Raw genomic sequence first — 20,613 nt, 5'->3', positions numbered from 1 at the left:
GCGTAAATTACTGGAATGTTAGACTATTATTTTTTTTTCATTTTCGAAGGAAAAAAATCTTTCACGCTTCTTTATAGTAGAACAGCAGACAAAAATATATAGTTATTGAAAATGGACTTTTTGTCCCTTATATTCATACAAAGAGGCCTTATTAAAGGCTTTCAGTGACTTGGATTTAGAAGTAAATGCAGAGAAAACTAAATACATAGAAGTGCGTCGGGACTTCAATACGGCAAATCATGGATGCGTTAAAATATTAAATAATACTTTTGATAAAGTGGATAGCTTCAAATATCTGGGATCAATATTAACAGACGAAAATCATATTCACGAGGAAATTAAATGTCGATTAAAAGAAGGGAATTCGTGTTATTATTCAGTTCAAAATCTCTTGTCATCGTGAATTCTGTCGATAAATTTGAAGCTTAAAATATATAAAAACGATAATCATACCTGTTGTTCTGTATGGTTGCGAAACATGGTCGCTTACTCTGAGACTGAAAGTATTTAAGAACAAGATCCTGAGACGAATATTCGGACCCAAGAGGAACGGGAATGGGGAATGGCGGAAACTTCATAACGAGGAACTACATAATTTATACGGTTTACCATACATTGTTAGGGTCATCAAGTCTAGGAGCTTAGGTGAGCAGGTCATGTAGCTAGAATGGAAGAAAGCAGAAACGCTTTCAGTCTTGACTGGAAAACGAAACGGAAGACGACCATTAGTTAGACCTAGGTGCAGATGGGAGGGCAATATTAAGATGGATCTCACAGAAATAGGAATACAAAGTAAAAACTGGACCCAGTTGGGTAAGGGTAGAAGTCAGTGGAGAGCTTTTGCGAACGCGGCATTGAAACTTCGGGTTGCATAGGCCATAGAGTTAGTTAGTTATTTATATTCATACAAAGAAATGCTAACAAAATGCATATTGTCGGAGGAGAGAGGTGTTTCTGTATTCTAAAGAAAATAGAGCGGAAAATATTTGCAGTAGCGATGCTTTCTATTCAGAAAAACTTGGCGAGCAGCATTTCAGATGTCAATAGTCATAGAAAAATTTGAAGCTCGAAAAGAACGAAGAAAGACCTTCCATTTTAAAATAATGCATAGTTTACTTAATTAAATTATTTTGTTTAACTGCGTGCATGAATATATGCAATTTTCTTGCTTTTTTTTCTTTTTTGGTTAACAATATCATGCATGGTTTACAGCACATGCTATATATTCGATTTATCTCTTGTTCAATAGCATGAACGTAGAAGTTTTGTATATAAATAGTGTATAAATGTACATTGATAGTGGTAGTGGTTGTTTGAAAAAAAGGAAAAAAACTTATATATTAAATCAATATTAGAGAATACACTTAAATCAATAAATATACAAATGGAGCTTAAAAGGACTTTCCTCTTCATATTTTCTGAATATTTTTTGGATAAGACTCAAAAATGCTGGGGGAGGGGAACACTTGTGCGTAACTACATACCTTTGATATTACAACATTGCAACCGGTGCTTCTACAGACCACGAACCGCTACTGGTAGGATTTACATTGTCTTCACAATATTTTGCCTTTATCTCTCACAATATAATGTGAAGAACCAGTTTGAGATACTAGACGAATTGGAAACTGGGAACTGGAAGTTTTATTGTTCATTCAAACAACTCTCTTGTAATTTTATTGGATTACAATAATATATCGTAGTAATGTGGTACAGTATTATTATTATTATTATTATTATTATTATTATTATTATTATTATTATTATTATTATTATTATTATTATTATTTCGTAAGATAACTACTTAAGACATTTTCTGTGCAACCAAGGATAGCCAATGTAGGTTTCTTGTTTCTGAATATAATAATCACTGTAATATCATCAGTAGTTTGGATTGGATCGCGCCTTTCTGGAGGAAGTTTTATATTTGTTTTCCAGCCACGAGCTTGCTCTACCAGAATACATACTGGTACTTTTATATCTCCATAGCGGGAGCATTTGGTGGTATTCACACGAGTTGATATGTGTCACACGTCTAGTTTTAAGGGTGAAAAAAATATATAAGAGTATAAAATGTACCATAAGGTCCCCCTCTTCTGAAGTTTACTTTTTAACTTTGCCTCATCAACATATGCATTTTCTTTTGTTTTGTCATTTCCTGAGACTCCTCTAGCATTATTGCTTTTTTCTAAGGAGGAGGACAAAATGCATCCATATAAGGTAGTGAGTGGATGAGCTGTTTAGATGGGGGAAGATTTGGTGAAACTTCCTTACTTGTATCTTTTGTCGTCTAAGGTGCATTATTTAAAAAAAGAAACACTTCAAAAAGGAAAAAAGTTCGGTTTGAAAAAAATGAAACAGTTCTTCCGAGTTTTTATGGGAGCATCTCAGCCTCGATACAAAGACAGGCAGGGTTTAAGCACTTCACGAAGGGATGGGTAAAGCATCAAATCCACGTGCCGCATGTGACGTTGAGGGTGAAACATTTGTGATGACGGGAAAGTGTGTTTGTGTGTATCTCAATAACGATGTTTCCAACTGGTATTTAAAAGCGTTTGAAAGATGGTATTTTCACCTTTTGAGCTCTCAAATGCATTGATGAATGCTAGACGCAATATGTCACTTATGCTGCAATATTTGAGCTCTCAGATGCTTTAATCAATGCTACACGCAGCATGTCATTTGTGCTGCAATATTTGAGCTCTCAGATGCATTAATCAGTGCTAGACGCAATATGTCACTTGTGCTGCACCATTTAAGCTCTCAGATTCATTCATCAATGCTAGACGCAATATGTCACTTGTGCTGAAATATTTGAATACAGGAATATTTGAAGCATCAATCATAGTACCTAAATTCAATTGAATAAGTCTGAAGGTGTATTTGGGAGCTATTTATACAGGTTTGATAAATACTCATGTCGGCCCAAGTTCAATGATTCCACCGGTTTCCCCTGGTGATTAAACTGAGAACGTCAAAGTCATTTTTGTATAGTGAAAAAATTTAGAAATTGTCCCCTTTCTCTCGTTAAAAGCGGAATTTCAGATACAATGTGGCATATGCCTATTTGTTTTGAATAAGGAGTTTATATACCAAGTTTCATATCCTTAGCATGTCCCTAATCTTGAGAGTTTTCGAGATCTTATAATAGTTGCAACCTCCGCCCTTTTTCTTCTCGCCAAGGGAAACATCAAAAAACGCCAAAACACGTCTTTAATTATTTTAAATGTAAAGACAAAATACCAATTTTCATGTCTCTAGCCTTAACGGATTGCGAGATATGGTCATCTTATTTTAGTAATTATCCTATTAGTATGGTCATCTTAATCCTCACTCTTTTTTTTTTTTCACTGGCTCTTTTTCCTTGTACGGGAAAATATATATAAACTGTGAAAAACATGTCTGATTATTTTAAATGGGAGGTATATACACCAAATTTCATGTCTGTACCCTTCTAGAGATTCGGAGATATGAACATTTTGCTATAATAATTGCCATCCTATTTCTCCCCATTCCCCGTAGAATTTCCCAAAAATCCTTTCTTAAGAGTACCTTCTGCCACAAATCATACGCACTGTCAAAATTTCAAGTTTCTAACTTTAGTAACGTTTGGCCTGGACGTTGATCGGATGACCAGTCAGACAGAACTTCTTATATATAGAGAGATGGTTTGTAAAAATTGTTCTATTGTTATTGTTCAGTTTTCTTATATTTTTATTCCTTATTTAATATCCTGCAATGAATTCTTTACTCCTGATTTTCTTTACTTGAAAACACTACATGATTTCAATGTGTGAGCTCACGTATTTTTTGCGTAAAGTTGTTGATATAAATCAACTGAACCCCTAGTCATTTGCAACCAACCAAACTTATTTATGTTTTGGGTTGTATAAGCAGTAGGCGCTACCTAGATTGAATTGAAATGAAATCTTTGCATGTCCTACCATTATGTTGGCTAGGCTAAAGGAAACGGTGATGATGAGAAATTAATGAAATTGTGGAATGAAGAAAGTAGGAGGAAATGGGAGAATCATAAGAAAACCCACGTATACGATGTTTTTGAGGGAAATAATAAGCCACAGCGAAAATTATATGAAAATATTGTATTGTTATTGAATTTACGTAATCTGAACAAAATTTCAGAACTTTAGTTAGTATGGAAATGTATGAAATTTAAGTTGCAATATTTGACTCTAACATATAAACACAACAGTAACAGCAAAAAATATAGAAAGTTGATATTTGATATACTGATACGTTGTTCTTGTTTATTTATTGAAGGAAATTCCAGTTATAATTTTGGAAGTTTAATGGAGTAAAATATAGAGATCGACATAGGAAAGGGACGTAATAGAAGTTTTGTTGTTAGATTACCTGGTCTGTAAAAGACAATTTATTGATCTATGGTCTTCAGTTTGAGCTTCCTCATGGCCAAAAGTTTAGTGTTCTTCTTCTTTCTCCTTTAGAAGATCCGTGGTCTGTGCGTTGACTCGATGCTCCAAAAGGTGGTTCAGCTATAAATAAACAGACAATATAATACTTTCTGTCAATATCGCGTTTAGTGTCGTGGGTGAGACAGAAGTGGACATTTAGAAGATAGATTAGAAGAATTATCTGATAAATGCTTCTTTCATGATTTTACGGAGTGTATTAGAACATAAAATTGTATAAAAATATTCTATTATATAGCATTGAATTTTATGAATCCAGGTGGGTGATCTGGCTTCATTTACTGTAAAGATCCAATGCAGGTCAATTTAGAAAAACGTGAAGAACTTTTGTATTCAGTGCTTATAGTGTGAAATAAAGGTTCTGTAATGTTTGCAATACTCCTCTACTGTTTCTCAATAAAACCAATAGGAATTAGAGGTAGCACTGTAATTACTATTACAATCAAATTCTAATGAACGAAAAAAAAAATGTCGCACAGGCTTTGTGAAGCATTGAAAAGACAAATATGATGTATTGTATAGCTTCATTATGCGAAACAGTAGATATTTGTCAGTCTTTACTAATATCTTATCGTATTATTTATTGTAAGCACAGTCGACATATTTCCCAACGTCATACTTGGATAAAGTCCTTTTACACAATTTCTCTCCATGTATCTTAACTCATCTTCAGCGCACACAGCAAGATTTCTACTATTGCAAATAATTCTTTAAACAACTCGAAAGTTGAATCAAACGACTTGTCGTGATAAACTGGAAGATGGATATGTGACTCTACGAAAAACCAAAAATTATATACCGAATTTTTCTTTTTTGTAAGACGTATGGAAATCTAGTTGAATATTTAAATTAGGGCTAAAGCTGATCTACAATTCTTCAATTCTTTATGTTTCAATATTCGGATAATGCTTTCATAACAGTTTCCACCTCTATTTCTAAAGGCCTGAAAAAGTCTTTGTCAAAGTGCTGAAAGAGAAGGAGAATGGATAATAACCTAACTCAGTAATGAATTCGAATATAATGGATGCAATACAGCATGAAATAACATATATAATAATGCATTGAAAAATCAATCACACGGAAGTATATCAAATAATAGCTTGTATTTTCTTTATATATATTTCGAATGTGGATTTTCTTTGACCAACCGGGATCTTCATTTAGAATCTAAGTATTAGAATTTCCGATGTACATCGCCAGAATATGGCTTTCTAAAGCAAAGTGGGGCCCCAGGTTATTTTGAGCAATGCTGTACATACTATTTATGAAGTACTAATGCATCATATAACAATATTAATGCATTTTAATGTTTTATTTGGATATTCGTTTCTACCAAAGCCATCATTATCCAAGTTCAGACTTGTTTTTACACATGAATACATGCTAATAAGCGACTAATATCTTCACATTAACTATTCGTTTCATGCATGTGTGTTGTTTAATATAAATTGAAAATATTATTTAAGTATAATTAAAACTTTAAAATACACTTTTAAACATAAAAAGACAATAGCAATATTCTTTAGAAGCAAGGTATTTCATTAGCCTTACAAATCGAGACGAAACACATGTGTTATGTGTGCAGGCAACTCCAAAATCATTATTGCAATAATGTGATTTGAAAGAGATTTTCAGGTAATGATTCAATGATATGTAAGGTTTCCAAACTATTTCTTGTAATAGACATCGATCTTTTTTGTTTTCGGCAACTTATATCGTTGTCGGAAGAGAAGTAGTTATCGTATTATTACTATTAACATTGTAACGTTAGTCTTTTTCGAAGGTTCAGTACACTTTGCTGTGGATGATTTACTGATTTTTAAAAGGGTCATTTAAATATTATTTATTCATTGTGGAATTTAAAATTTAAAGAAACGTACACAATCAATATTTATTTGTTCAGTGAAATTTACCTTACATAATAAAGAGTTCTGGAAATTTGTCATAGGAATAAGCCTCCTTCACAGAAACTAGTATGCAAATGTCGGTCAGTCAAGTCAGTTCTTTGGCGGCTTTTTATGTCTTAAAAAATAAAGCAAAAGTGCCTCGTGGTCATAATAAATTGGCCTTGCTCATCCCACAAACTACTTCAAGATATTGGTGACCGTGTTTCAATCAATGCTTTTAGTACACCTACTCACAAAACAGTCTCCAGGGTGGTTATTTCTTCTTTCTCCTGCTGCAGTATAATTTATTACTCTGTTGTTTTCTTCAGCCACTCGCTTTGCATATGACGACAATCGTTCTTGGTTCGCCAGAGAAATGTTGGCGGCATGTGTCCTTTCTTGTCTGCAAAACTTCATAGAACTGGGTCAAATCGTGTGATTCGCTTCTTTACATTGCCAATATGGGAAAACCTTACTATATTGGGTTATAGTGAATCTGATCTTTTTTTAAATGTTGGTCCTTGCTGAATATGTTGTTTCAAGAAGTGATTTGACATTATTTTTGCCTATAGGTTCACATCTCGTATACCTTTGATCTTATGCAAGTATGTTAAACTTCATTAATCAAATCAGAAAACCAATGTTGTACTATCTTTTCTAGAACATGAAATCTGAGTCTGAGGAAGAGAAGAGATACTAGATATTTGATTTCGGAAATTATTGTTCATGAATACTGTAAAGTTTTGCTTATGCAGGTAGAGCTAAATTATACTTCTAAATCGTTTCTCTTATTGCTACTAAATTTTATTCCAAAATCTTTTCTATAAACAGTATGTTAACAAAAATCACTATGATGTAAAATCCTCTAGTACTTGAGTAAGATCTGTTATGCCAAGACCCAAGCAACCTAGAGAAAGATCTATACGGAGTTCCGAGCAAGCTAAGTAGAGTAGATTAAAAATCCCCAATGCTCCACGCAAGCACAGGGAGGTTAAAAATCACAAAGCTCCATGCAAGCTAGGCGACTGAGGTTAAGAGTCTGAACAGAGCTCTCAGCAAGCTAAAGTCTTTGAGTTAGGTTCGTCTCAAAGCTCCAGGTAAGCTGAGAGAGTAAAGACTGATAATTGCTGCTGAGGTCATCCTGGTTTTATGGCTGCTCCAATGCGGCGGTGTCGCTGGTGTTCCCTCATTGTCACATGACTAGTGGTGTCGCTGGTGTTCCCTCATTGTCTCATGACTAGTGGTGTCGCTGGTGTTCCCTCATTGTCTTATGACTAGTGGTGTCGCTGGTGTTCCCTCATTGTCTCATGACTAGTGGTGTCGCTGGTGTCCCTGTCGTCTGGTACTGTAATAACTCGTAATACTGTATGACGCACATGGTCAATGTTTATAAATATAAGCATGTGTTGGTTGTTAGTAAACGGAGCCATGTGCGGGATATTACAACACGGAAATTAGTGTACAATATGATATACTGTAGTTGCATTTAATTAATATCGAATACAGGAGGCATTTCCAAGTAGATGCTCTGCGACGTCAGAGTTTGTTGCTTGTATTCTCAGCAAACCAATCACAGAGAGAGAAAAGAAATGCACGAAAGCTATCGTTGATACAGAACAGTGGTGACAATAAACAGGGTGTAGCCGGTTGTTTTGCAGATATATTACTTGTGGACTCATGGCTAATCGTACACTGCCAACATTTGTTTTATTCCAAGCCACCTACCTCTTTCCTTCCCTTTCTTTGCTCAAGCTGTTATCTCTGTCCCGGTTTTGATCGTAAAAGCGTGCTTGCATAAGATATCGGCCGACTGGAACACAGGATACTGGTTGTGACTCTTTAAGTTTTCCGTTGAGTATAGCGTAACAGCTTGGGAGGGATAGGCATGAATAGATTACACACACGACTCATTCAATATCTGACTTGAAATTGTAAAGTGGAATCGCATTATTTAGTGGAATACAAGTAACTTAAATAAAAAATAATTTTTGGGAAACATTATCCGAATTATGGAGAAATATCTACGGAAAATTTAATTTTCTATTCAACCATTATAGAATCAATTATAGGACATCCTTCGACCATTGTATTGGTTAAACGTTAACGTTGTAGTCATCCACAGTGTTGTTTATTTTCATCGAGGGGCTTCCTTGTAGCCTATAATAAAATTCAAGAAATGCTCATGAACGTCTTAAATGCCCATACAACATACTCATCGTATGTCAACTCAGCTGAAATATGTACACGATACGGTAGGCTCGCGCTACCTCTTTACGTCAATCCTATTATAAGAAATAAGAATTATGCCTACCAAGAAACAAAGCAAAATCAAACAACCCAGGACAACTCCCAATCCAGAGAAGAAGACACCGAGGACAAACGCACTGAACCATCATTGGCAGACACATTCAAAGAGATCCGAGAACTCTTCTCGGGCCTCAATCTCCGTTCAATGCTAGAAAAGCTGCGAGTAGGACTCCGGAAGGTGAAAGAATCGACAGACCCACTAAGCAAAATCACCATCATGTTTGAGGTAGTCGCGTCCATCCTTGACGATGGCACCGACTAAAAGAAGAATCAACAGACAAGTCAAAATGCTGCACTGGAACGCAGAAGGAATCCAAAAGAAGAAGAACAACCTGGAGGACTTTCTCCGCAGAGAAGAAGTGGACATAGCCCTATTGTCAGAGACCCACCTAAAACCACACCTTACCCTAAAAATCCGCAACTACTCCACCATCCGTACCGACCGTCCCGACCGACCCCTTGGAGGAACAGCAATTCTAATCAAAGACAGTATCCCGTACGACCCTCTCCCTCTACCACCTCTACAATCCCTGGAAGCTACAGGGATCACCCTCCACTCAGCTAATGGACCGATAATAATAATAGCAGCCTACAAGCCTCACAACAACAACCTCAACGCAACAGATCTGCAAGCCCTGCGACAGCTAGGACACCGGATTCTACTAGGGGGAGACCTCAACAGTAAACATCCGGCGTGGAACTCCAATGTGTCAAACGCAAACGGAAGGATCCTCCACCACGCTCTCACCACCATAGACTTCACTCCCACGGCTCCAACGGAACCCACGCATTATCCAAGAAACGGCGGGATGCCTGATGTACTGGACATGGTACTGACAGCGAACCTGGCAATCCTAGGTGTACCTCAGGTTATCCACGGCCTCGACTCGGATCATCTACCCGTTCTACAAACGATCGCAATCAGCTACCACTTCACAACTCGAACCCTTCCAACTCTGCGCACAACAGACTGGGACCACTACAGATCCTTGCTCAGCGACATGTTAGATCCACGCCGGATAATTGAAACAACGGAAGACATAGAGGCCACCACTGCGTCCTTGACCGCAGCCATCAACTCAGCCATAGCCATCGCCTCAACCAGCTCAACAACGACTCATCCATCACACCAGACCACTCCAGAAGAACGACGCACCTCAGCCTTGATCCACTTGAAGCGTTGGGCCCGGAAGCAGTGGCAACGTACCAGAATTCCCCAGTTCAAAACACTTTGGAACCACCTAGTATCCAGAGTCAGGAAAAGGCTCCTTCGAATCAAAATCAGAAACTGGAACCTCCACCTCTAGGAGCTAGATGCACCCAGCAGGCAATTCTGGAAGTTAGTGAAAAACATCACAAGACCAGAAGCAAACTCCAGAACACTCACACTTCAAACTCCACAAGGAACAATACACGAACCGGAAGAACAGGCAGAACTTTTCGCCCAGACCTTGGAAACCACCTTCCAGATCAACGCTACCAACACGCCAGCAACCACCACTGCAGCAGTACATAGATCCTACCACCTCTCCCGAATAGAAGACCCACCTCCTCCAGAAGCCCTCACAACACCGCGGGAGATACAAGCAATCATCAAGAGGATCAATGCACACCGGGCTCCAGGTCAAGACCGAGTGACGCCGCAAGCACTGAAGCACCTCCCGAGAAAGGCCCTGATCCTACTCTGTAAGTTGTGCAACGCCATTATGAGAACCGGACACTACCCAGAAGCCTGGAAAGAAGCAAAAGTCATAATGCTGGCCAAACCAGGAAAGAAAAGATCAAACCCGGCCAACTACCGCCCTATCAGCCTGCTCTCGCATACCAGCAAGGTGTTTGAAAGAGTACTGCAGAGCAGACTTCAGCAATTCATAGAAGATCATGACATCATCCCGGACCACCAGTTCGGCTTCAGGAAAGGACACTGCGCGGATCAGCAGCTGGTACGGGTGGTAGAGAAGATATGTGACAGATTCAACGAGGGAGGCCACACCTTGGGGCTTTTTCTCGACATAGAAAAAGCATTCGACAAGGTGTGGCACGAAGGCCTCTTTCACAAGATGATGCTCCAGGGCACTCCGCACTACCTTCTGAGAATCATCAAATCCTTTCTTCAAGGAAGAACCTTTCGTGTTGCCCATGCAGGACACCTAACACCCTCCAGACCTATCCTAGCAGGAGTCCCCCAAGGATCCTGCCTATCCCCAACCCTCTACGCCATGTACACGGCGGACATTCCCACAACCCCCAACACAGCGGTAGCAACATTCGCAGACGACACGGCAATCTTTGCCAGCCATGGAAACATCAGATACGCTGAACTATACCTCAGACGACACGCCGAACTTCTCCACCGATGGTCTGAAGAGTGGAAGATCAAAGTCAGCGAACAGAAGACCTCAGTAGTAAACTTCACAAGAAACAGAAGAAGGGTTCACGTCAGGATCACCATGGCTGGAACACCCCTCCAGAACCGAGATGATGCCAAATACCTCGGAATAATACTGGACAGGAAACTTACATTTGCTCACCACCTACATTCCATCGCCAAGAAAGCCAGTCAACGCCATCAAGCCTTGCTACCGCTACTCCTCTCCCCATCCCTCACCCTGAAAACCAAACGCCATATATATCAGATGAGCATTCGTCCCATCCTGATGTATGCCCACCCTGCATGGCAACACGCAGCAAAAACGCACCTCAGCCAACTACAAGTCATCCAGAACAGAGTAGCCAGGGCTATCACTGGACACTCGAGAGACACTCGCCTCGAGCAAATACATGAAGATTTGGAACTCCCATTTCTACATGACTACAGAATTTACAGATCAGCCAACTTCTGGAGGACAATCAGAGCCTCGCCACACCAACACATAGCCACCATAGGAACGGCCAACCCAAGAAGACGAACTTACAAGATGCCGCACCCCTAAAACGCACAACCACTAAACTGACATAGGAACAGCAAAAGAGGAGCGCGACAGTTGCGTCCTCTCTCACAACAAATACGCACGCAAAACAAACGACAGTCAACAACACAAATGGAAGGCAAGGGCCCAAGCCCGGTACTTAAATCAACCACAAAAACCGCCAAGAAATCTCTGCTCTGCTCTGCTCTGCTCTACCATTACTAGTGAAAGTTACAAGTGTGAATATGAAAGTATTTAAAAATGAAGAATAAGATGATTGAGGGAAAAAAAAGAAACAGAGTGGTAGCAGCATTGGAAAATTGTTTCCGGGTTTCACTACGAGATGTCGTATGAATCTAATGTCAAGCTGTTATACTTATCTCACTTTAATATCATTCTTTAAGAATGGAGACTACATGTATATACTCAATTAGCAGTGACGAAAAAGAGAAAGAAGAAAGCAACAAATACATTTTTATGACTAGTAGGTAGTTGCCTTGTTGTTTCCGGAAGTTACGACACCGAAGAGCACCTTCTTAACCATAAGAAGAGAAAGTGTTATAAAAGAGTCGGCTCGAATGAATGGTATTATTAACTAAATTGATTGATTATTATTCTCAAGAGTGATTTTTTTTTTTTTTTTTTTTTGGTTAATCGATTACTGTATGTTTTTCCGAAGTTGACGGCATTATACAGGAAAGACATATGAGTAATATGATAATCGTTCTTACTAGAGGCTCTTTCTCAAAGTTTACATAGAAATGCTGGTGCTGATCCATCTAAGAATTGTCATATGTTGTAATTTTGTACAGTAATGTCATTTCAGGTTTTGCAAGGGGAGGGGTAAGATAGTCACAGACATACGACTTTCACGTTTTTTTATTAGTATACAATTCATTAAAAAGTATAGTGTCTGAAACCCAGTGTGGGCAATCCCACTACCTCTCTCAAATATTGCCCCTGATTCTGTGATAAATAAAATGAAATGAAATGAACTGTCTTTCAGTTTAACGTCCCACGATTGTGCCCTTTAGGCTGAGGAATACAATGATTAAAGCAAATGAATGATTATTCAAGAATTGGTCGAATGACGAAAACCCAAGGTTGTCCACTACAAACTTACTTCGTCAGGTATCGAACCAGGGACCCCACACACCAGATGTAACGCTCTACCACTGAGCCATGAGGTAGCTACAGTTAAAGTTGCCATTATCTGTTAACACCTTAACAGTTTTGAGCTTTGTCCACTAAGAAACTCCGTTGAGATAATTGCTCCTGATATCTATTACAAAAAAAAAAAAAGAATTCACTCACTGGAATCCTAGTAATTAGTGAAGTGAAAATGCGGCAGGAGGGAAGGCAGCATCCTGCAAAAACGCACGCATGCTGTGTTGTCCGGCACAAAATCCTTGTACCACAATCCAGGATTAAGTATAAATTTATAATCACTCTTTATTAAGATCACGCAGTGAGACATAAGATTGTATTGTTAGTACGTCCGTCCGTCACTCCGTTACTCCTCATGATAGCTGTTGAATGGATGAAAATTTTAAAATTGTTTTCTTCCAATAGAGAATTAGAGCCAAGTTCGTTAATGGAGTCAATCCGTTAACGGATAACGGCGACTTTAACGGTGGATATCTATATAGTCTATAATCTCATACATGCAAACACATTTTTGAATTATGTTTTTTATACTGCATAGCTAGAGTGATTATCTCGGCCGAGTTTGTTAATACGGACAGTCCGTTAAGATTTAACGGATAATGAAAGCGAACTTTTTTTTTGTAATAGCTAGAAGTATCATTATGTTAGCCGAGCTTGTTAATGGAATTAGTCAAGGAATAACGGCGACTTCAACGGTGGGTATCTATAGCTCATATCCCATAAATGAGAGTAAATTATTTAATTCTTCTTCTTCTTCTTCTTTTTTTTTGTAAAAACAGGTAGCAAGAGCAATTACCTCGGTTGAGTTCGCTAATAGAGTCAATCCGTTAAGATTTAACGGATAACGACGACTTTAATAATGGCTATATATAGCTCATATGCCATATACGTATATAGCTCGTATATAAGCGAATTCTTAAATTCTATTTTCTACAAAATATAGCTAGAGCGATTTTCCCTACTGATTTCGTTAATGGAGTCAGTCCGTTAATTAATAACGGTGACTTCAACGGCAACACCCATATCTCATATATAAATGAATTTTAGATTTGTTTTATTGCAAAATATAGCTGGAGTTGTTATCTCGGTCGAATTCATTAATAGAGTAACTCCATCAGTGAATAACGGCGACTTTAAGAATTATTATCTATATCCCATGTTCCTTAGATATATGCGATTTTTTTAATTTTAATTTTTGCAATATATAGCTAAATGAATTATCTCGGCCGGGTTCGTTAATTCAGTCAGTCCGTTAAACGAATTAACAGCTAACGGTGGCTATTTGTATCACATAAATGTAAGCGAATTTTTTAAATTCTGTTTTGTAACAGATCGCTTAGATTAATTATCTCGACCAAGTTCCTTAATACAGGCAATCTGTTAACATCTTAACGGGTAACGGTGACCAACGGTGGCAATCCATATCCATACATGGAAATATTTCACATGATCATTTATACTGTTTTTACCCGAGTTTATTTTCTCTAAATATTTGTGCACCTTATTCTGTTTAATATGTTTGCTCTTTCAGATATTTAACTTCCATATTACTGTTTCATAATGTTTTTAATTAAGGACTTTGGTTTTAGAAAAAGTCCTTTAAATATTTACCCATCAGTGTGTCCATTTATTCGTCTGGGAGACAAACGATCTCAAAAACTCCTTAATGGATCATTACAAATTTGGTCTGAATGTAGATGGTCAAAAGGTAGAAATCGAGTTTGCTTTTGGAGCCGATATTCGAACCAGAAGTGATAGAAGTGAACCTTACGTTAATCGCTATAGAACAAGAACAGTAACAGATAGCGAGAACAGTGGCGGATCTATAAGGTAAAAACGGGGTGGCACCCAGACTATGAATGGTATATCATGAGTTTACTATAAACTCTCAAACATTATAAAAATAATAGCTTCAACTATTTTTGTCACTCAAAAAATTGGAGGGCCTGAGCCCCCCGGTCCCGGGCTAAATCCACCACTGAGCGAGAAGCTGTTTTCAGAAATCGATTAAGCGCCTCAAGAATACATTTCATTTCCATCTTTAAGTCTCTACCTAAACTGGAAGTGGTAGAAATACATCACAAGTTCCAGTTTCAATATTAATCTACACAGAAAAAAAAAAAAAAAAAACAAGAGATAGCGAGAAGCAGTTTCCTTCCGGTGTGTTTACTCAGGGTTCTAACGTTGATCGCCACAGAATAAAATCCATAATAGATAGCGAGAAGTTGTTTTCTGTAATCAATTAAGCGTGCTAATTATATATTCCATTGTAATCTTTCTATTCGAACCATAAGGGGCAGAAAATCAACCATTTCCTATTTTAGGGGTGATTGTTTTACGGTAAATAAAATGTAATAGAGACAAGTGGTTGTCTGCAATGAATTAAGTACCCCAAGAAAATATTCCATGTTCACTCTAATCTCTCTGCTAAAACCGGAAGTAGTATAATCTACTACCGCTTCCGGTTTCAATATTGAAAAAAATATTTCGCCACACAAACAAAACTCCTTCTTGTGGTGTACACGTAACACTACTTCTTGTTTTCAGGATAAGGTAATTAATGAGAAAAAGTATGCACAGGAAGAATTTTCGCGGTAGACTCGTTCTTTCTAAGAAATGAACGAAGTAAAACTGAGGTTACTTCTTGACATCACCAGAAAGATTTCTTAACAATTTATCACTGTATTAAGTAATGAGGAAGATCAAATCTGGCTTCAAAGAGACAGTATTGAAATATGATATTTTTATACTTGTGCAAAATAATGGAATAATTGTTGTATCTGTTTTTTCCTCTTTTGATTTCAAACAACCGTTTAACGAGATAACTCTCGCAATCACTATCCGTATTACTGAAATCATTTATTTCTTCAAATTGTATACGCCCGCTAAAACGTCAGATGTGCGGCGAGATCCCTGTAACATGCTCAGGAGAGTGTAAAGAAACATGGAAAAGGTGCGGCGTATCCTGCAATATGAATGAATTCAATGTAAAATTAACAAGTTGAGAATTCTCCATTTCGTAACGTTATCCCTACAAAACATAAATTTCAGATATCGTAACTAAATATGATTTTTTTTAGTATTTAATTTCTCTTTGATATCTCACCAATATTTTGAAAAGTATCATTTCTACAAAATGATTTTTTTTTTTTTTTTTTTTTTTAGTTATGTGTGCAAATATGTAAGCACCCGTTAATATAAATAAGGGTTTTCAATGTATTGTTAGTTATTTAATACTGCTTTTCTCTTTTCTTTGACAGGATTTACAGATCATCTATTCCAATCTCCATGGAATGGAAGCTCTGTCACCATACAAGGATGTGGCGCTGCGGTCAATTTGTAAAACCGCGCGATATGAGCGCCATGAAGCGAACGATGTGCTGTACTAGTAAGTATTGTGTTTTTGATAGTATAAACATTTTTTCTTTCTCATTCTTTTTAGAATGGTATGTTGCATATATGTTTGTCCTCGATGAATTATACATGAACTAACACAATACCTCAACAGGTTAAAGCCCGAGTGTTATTATTTCTTCTCGCGGAAATTCATTCTCCCCGCTCCCGAAAGTTGACAGAAAGAGGATGCGTGATGTGCTTTTGTTCTTTCTGAAGAATGTTGGTCTTGTGCGTGTTTTTACGTATCATACATGTTAACGTCAGTTCATTGGTTGTGTTGTATTCATGCATTTAAAAAATTTAAAAAGGCTTCTGTAACGCATTTTGTTTTACGGTAATCCGTGATTTTTTCCCCTTTCTTTTCGATAGAATAATGTACCATTATACCATCTATATAGTACTGAATAACTGTTCAATACTGTTAATGCATAACAGGCCTTGAATTTGTCTTTATGTCACTCTGTTAAGCTGCACACTAGAGTTGCTGTTTCAGTTACATACGTCACTTGCTCTCGTTGGACGTGAGTGCTAATAGATGTATGGACAAACCTACATATATGAAGCACTCTTATTGGATAAGGATACATGAATAGTAGATAAGGATACATGATACTGCGGTTCTCTAATGTTCAGCACTATTATACGTTGTCCATAATAATGAACATTTCCATCTATCCAATGCCACCTTAACAACATTGTGTGCACAAGCTACCTACTCAGCCATAAGAAAACAAATCAATAAATTAGAGCTATAAATCCATTACATTCAACATAATATGTGATAAATAGAAGATAAAAATTACATAAGTTTTGTGTCCGTATAAGTTGTGGACGCTTTGCCTCCTCTTAAAGAACATATAGATGTAGCCTAGATGTTTATGTAACCCGTACCCCTTCAATGTTACGAGGGTTGCATATTAGTTACGCGAAATGTACCTTTACGATGAATGAATGGAGAAGTGGTTAGCAGGGGCGAATCAAGGACGGACTTCTGGGGGGCCGGTGGGTTGTAATACTGCTACTTAGAGCTACTTTTAAGAGCTCCAAACTCGGATGGTTTTATTTATATATAAAATAAGAAAGTTGGCTCTTCTGGGGGGGTTCCCTCCGATGCTTCCCCCTGGATTCGCCCCTGGTGTTAGGCACCTCTAAAGTCACCGGACCTGTGAAGATGTTAACGAACTGACTCCATTAACTAAATCTGCCGAAGTTATCTATTACAAAAAGCAAGTATTAAAAATTATCTTTCGTTCAAGACTTATCGTGTGAAGTAACGGACGTATTAATGTTACAATCTTGTAAGGTACACTAACGTGATCCTAATGATGCGTTAGAATAACATCTTCCTCTAAATAGAAAACCACGCTACACAGATATGTTTAAGTCGGGCAGACAATATTAAAAACTTTGAAAAACTTAAGTACTTGAACGTAATTAGAACGGAAGCGAAAGTAAAGGATATAATGTGCAAAAAAAGAGTCGCTAGTTTGACGAGGAAAAATAGAGGTAGTAATAAATATGGTATTTGATTTGAATTTTTTTGCTCTATATTTGGAATATATTTTGAAATAACTATAGAAAATAATAGTTCTTCGTGGCATTTCTAAAAATTCCCGTCTTATTGTATTCGCTACACTCACACACAAAAATACGCATAGTTATAAACAGATGAACATAGAGATCCACTAGACATATTTAAATAAGTTGATCCATTTTGTTTAGACAAGATATTTCTGGTACTCATTTCCGAGTATTCGATGGCTTGTTTACAGTTTATATTACTTTTCAGCACTAACACCATGAGATGTGAACCAGTTTAACATGGGATATTAGTGACATGAGTCGTTAATGTGAATCGAACTCCTAAGTACAAAAATAGTACCTACTTAAAAACATAATAAAGTGATCAGTTAATTAACTATGTTAACATGTGAACAGGATTCCAACTCTTAACCTATTGACGCGAAGTTACGTACAGGCCCGTATCCGGGGGGCCTAGGGGGTGCCGGGCCCCCCTAAAATTTTGCTGGCCCCCTCTAAAATTTTCACGGTAGGCTTGCAAATGAAATATAATATGGTGATGAACTATAATAATGTTGGATCGGGCCCCACTAACTTCAGCCTGCCCCCCCCCTAAATTTTTGGGCTGGCTACCGGCCTGGTTCCGTAGATATTTGAAAAACGGGGAAAAGGCAGACTTACGGAAATTTTCCGTTTCACCTCCCTCTTCCCATTTCCCTCTATTACCTCAAGTGCTAGTGGGTCGTATGTATGTGCTTTGATTCTTAAATAATATATGATTTGACTACGCAGAACTTTCCTATCCGTCCTAAATGATTATTTAAAAATAATAACGTGGAGTGTATCACTTTTTCCTGTAAAATAATTAATACACCCTGCCTGAACATATTTTAATTTCCTGGAAACGTATGTGCTAAAGGGTTAAGGTATAGTCCTCTAACTTCAGTGGCGAATTACGGCATCTAGCATACCGAAGCAATTTATGGCCAGAGATCCTTCACCCGTCTCAACATCCACCCTGTGATAAGGTGTCTACTAATGAAATCGTCCCAGCATATCTGTGATACTTTTACTTTACCCACAGGCTGTTTTAGAGTACATTACTTTCTTAGTATATAATGGTATCAATGGGGTCAGCAGTTAATATACGACGTAACGCAATTCTTTCTCTCCAGTGCTGAATGTGAACTAAGAAGTCATTTTAACTAGTCTTGGGCACAAAAATCGGGTTTTCGGGTTTTTCGAAAAACCGAAACCGGTTTTCAAACATTTTCAAAAACCGGTTCGGTTTTCACCGAAACCGGTTATCAGTTTTCTCCAAAATCGGTTCGGTTTTCACCGGATCCGGTTTTCTTCAAAACCGGTTCCGGTTTTTTCCCCAAATTCGGTCTATTTCTGATCAGAATAGTGTTTCGTTGTTCTCTGGAAACTGATTTCGTTCCACAGAAATAGTTTTATGTTTTTAAAAGTTTTCACCGAAACCAGTTTCGGTGAAAACCCAAACCGATTTCGGTGAAAAACCGAACCGGTTTTGGTGAAAACCAAAATGTCGGTTTTCAGATTTCAATTTTTCTAGAAACCGGTTTCCGGTTTTTTATAAAATCCGGTTTTGCCCATCCCTAATTTTAACGTAAAATGTACGGTTGTTATTATAGAGTAATAATGTAATGTACCAAACCAAACAAAACGTAAAGCGCTACAATAATAATTAGAAGAAAAAATTGTTCCAAACGTTGATTTCTTATAATTTCTTTTGTGGCCATTTTGTGTTCTTCGGCCCTACTGTAGTCAGATTGCGTTGTTTGCCTAGTGGCAAAACCATGCTGTCTAACTTCAGTGATTGTATATCTCCGGAACAAGAGAAGTATTATTATTCATGAGATGTCTCGTGTTAATTATTTAAGTTTCTGTACAATTTTCCTTACATTTTTTCATTATATTTCTTTTTAAAAAATGAAAAAATATCTGGAGAAGTGTTTTCTTTTGCACAGATATACTTAAAAGAATACTACATCATATAATTTGCATAAACTTATTAAAATGGAGCTAGATTGGACGTAGAACCGAACCACAATTATCTAAAATTACCTTTCGAGCTTCTACTTTGGATAACGAATGCCCAGATAAAAATTTCGCATTGTCAACTTATACAATGGCCGCCCACTCTCTGGATTTTCCAAGGGTGTTCATTTCTTAGTAATATGTGTCAAAACATACTAATTTGCTTACTCACATACTAATTAATAAGGGTATGCGCGTAAATAATTCTTTTATATGATGTATTATGTACATGCGTGCATCGAAGTGCGTGCATATAGGCCTATGTGTGTGTATGTATTCGCGACGGCGCTTCCCCTTGGAATCGGCCTTTTCCCCTCCCCCTTCTTCTTTGGAAACAATCTGCGGGCGTCCATGGAAATCTATTCAATCTTAACATTGTTACTTGACGATTCCATGGTAACTTGATATTTAAAAAAAAAAAAAAAAAGAAAAGTTTGTATCCCTGTATTGAAATCCGATTAGTAGAAGGTTTTGCACATGCATAGACTCTCAATCATCTGTCCGTCTCGGTTTCGGCACGAGAACAGTCTTGCTTTTTGCATTTGAAAATACAGTGAGTAAACAAGATTTGAAACAGCGAGCGAACACGAAGAAAAGTAAAGGCGAGTGGGCTGACATCTGGTGATCGTGTATTTTATTCACATTGGTGGATAGCAGTATGTATGCCATCTTGTGGAGCGTGGAAGAACTATTTGAAATGTAAACAATGCCGTAGGCGTTAGAGGTAGGGTCTTGACTGTGTAATATGCACGACAATTTGAATCCTCCCGTACGGTATACGGTCCGACTCCTGACTGTATGTGTTATGTACGGTCTCCTTACAGAAATTTTGTAACAATCTTTTATTTTTAGACAAAAATATCATCTGTCATGTTTTCTACTACTGGTTCACAACTCGCTATAGCCCGTTGTAAT

The 20,613-nt window shown here is 37.5% G+C and overlaps 1 protein-coding gene across 2 annotated transcripts in view; it reads left to right on the top strand.

Annotated features, from left to right (window-relative positions):
• The window catches only part of PDZ-GEF (PDZ domain-containing guanine nucleotide exchange factor), an 835,430-nt gene that overhangs the window by 267,849 nt on the left and 546,968 nt on the right, over positions 1 to 20,613 (top strand). For both annotated transcript variants that reach the window (XM_081771896.1, XM_081771905.1), the window contains one exon: positions 15,981 to 16,108. In XM_081771896.1, the coding sequence (XP_081628022.1) occupies positions 15,981 to 16,108 (128 nt within the window). The remainder of the gene's footprint in view (positions 1 to 15,980; positions 16,109 to 20,613) is intronic.

This window comes from Thermobia domestica, chromosome 1 (assembly GCF_964235325.1).
Source record: "Thermobia domestica chromosome 1, izTheDome1.hap1.1, whole genome shotgun sequence".
Classification (NCBI taxonomy): domain Eukaryota; kingdom Metazoa; phylum Arthropoda; class Insecta; order Zygentoma; family Lepismatidae; genus Thermobia; species Thermobia domestica.
Note: the sequence above shows the minus strand (reverse complement) of the source record. Positions and strands in the feature narration are given on the sequence as shown.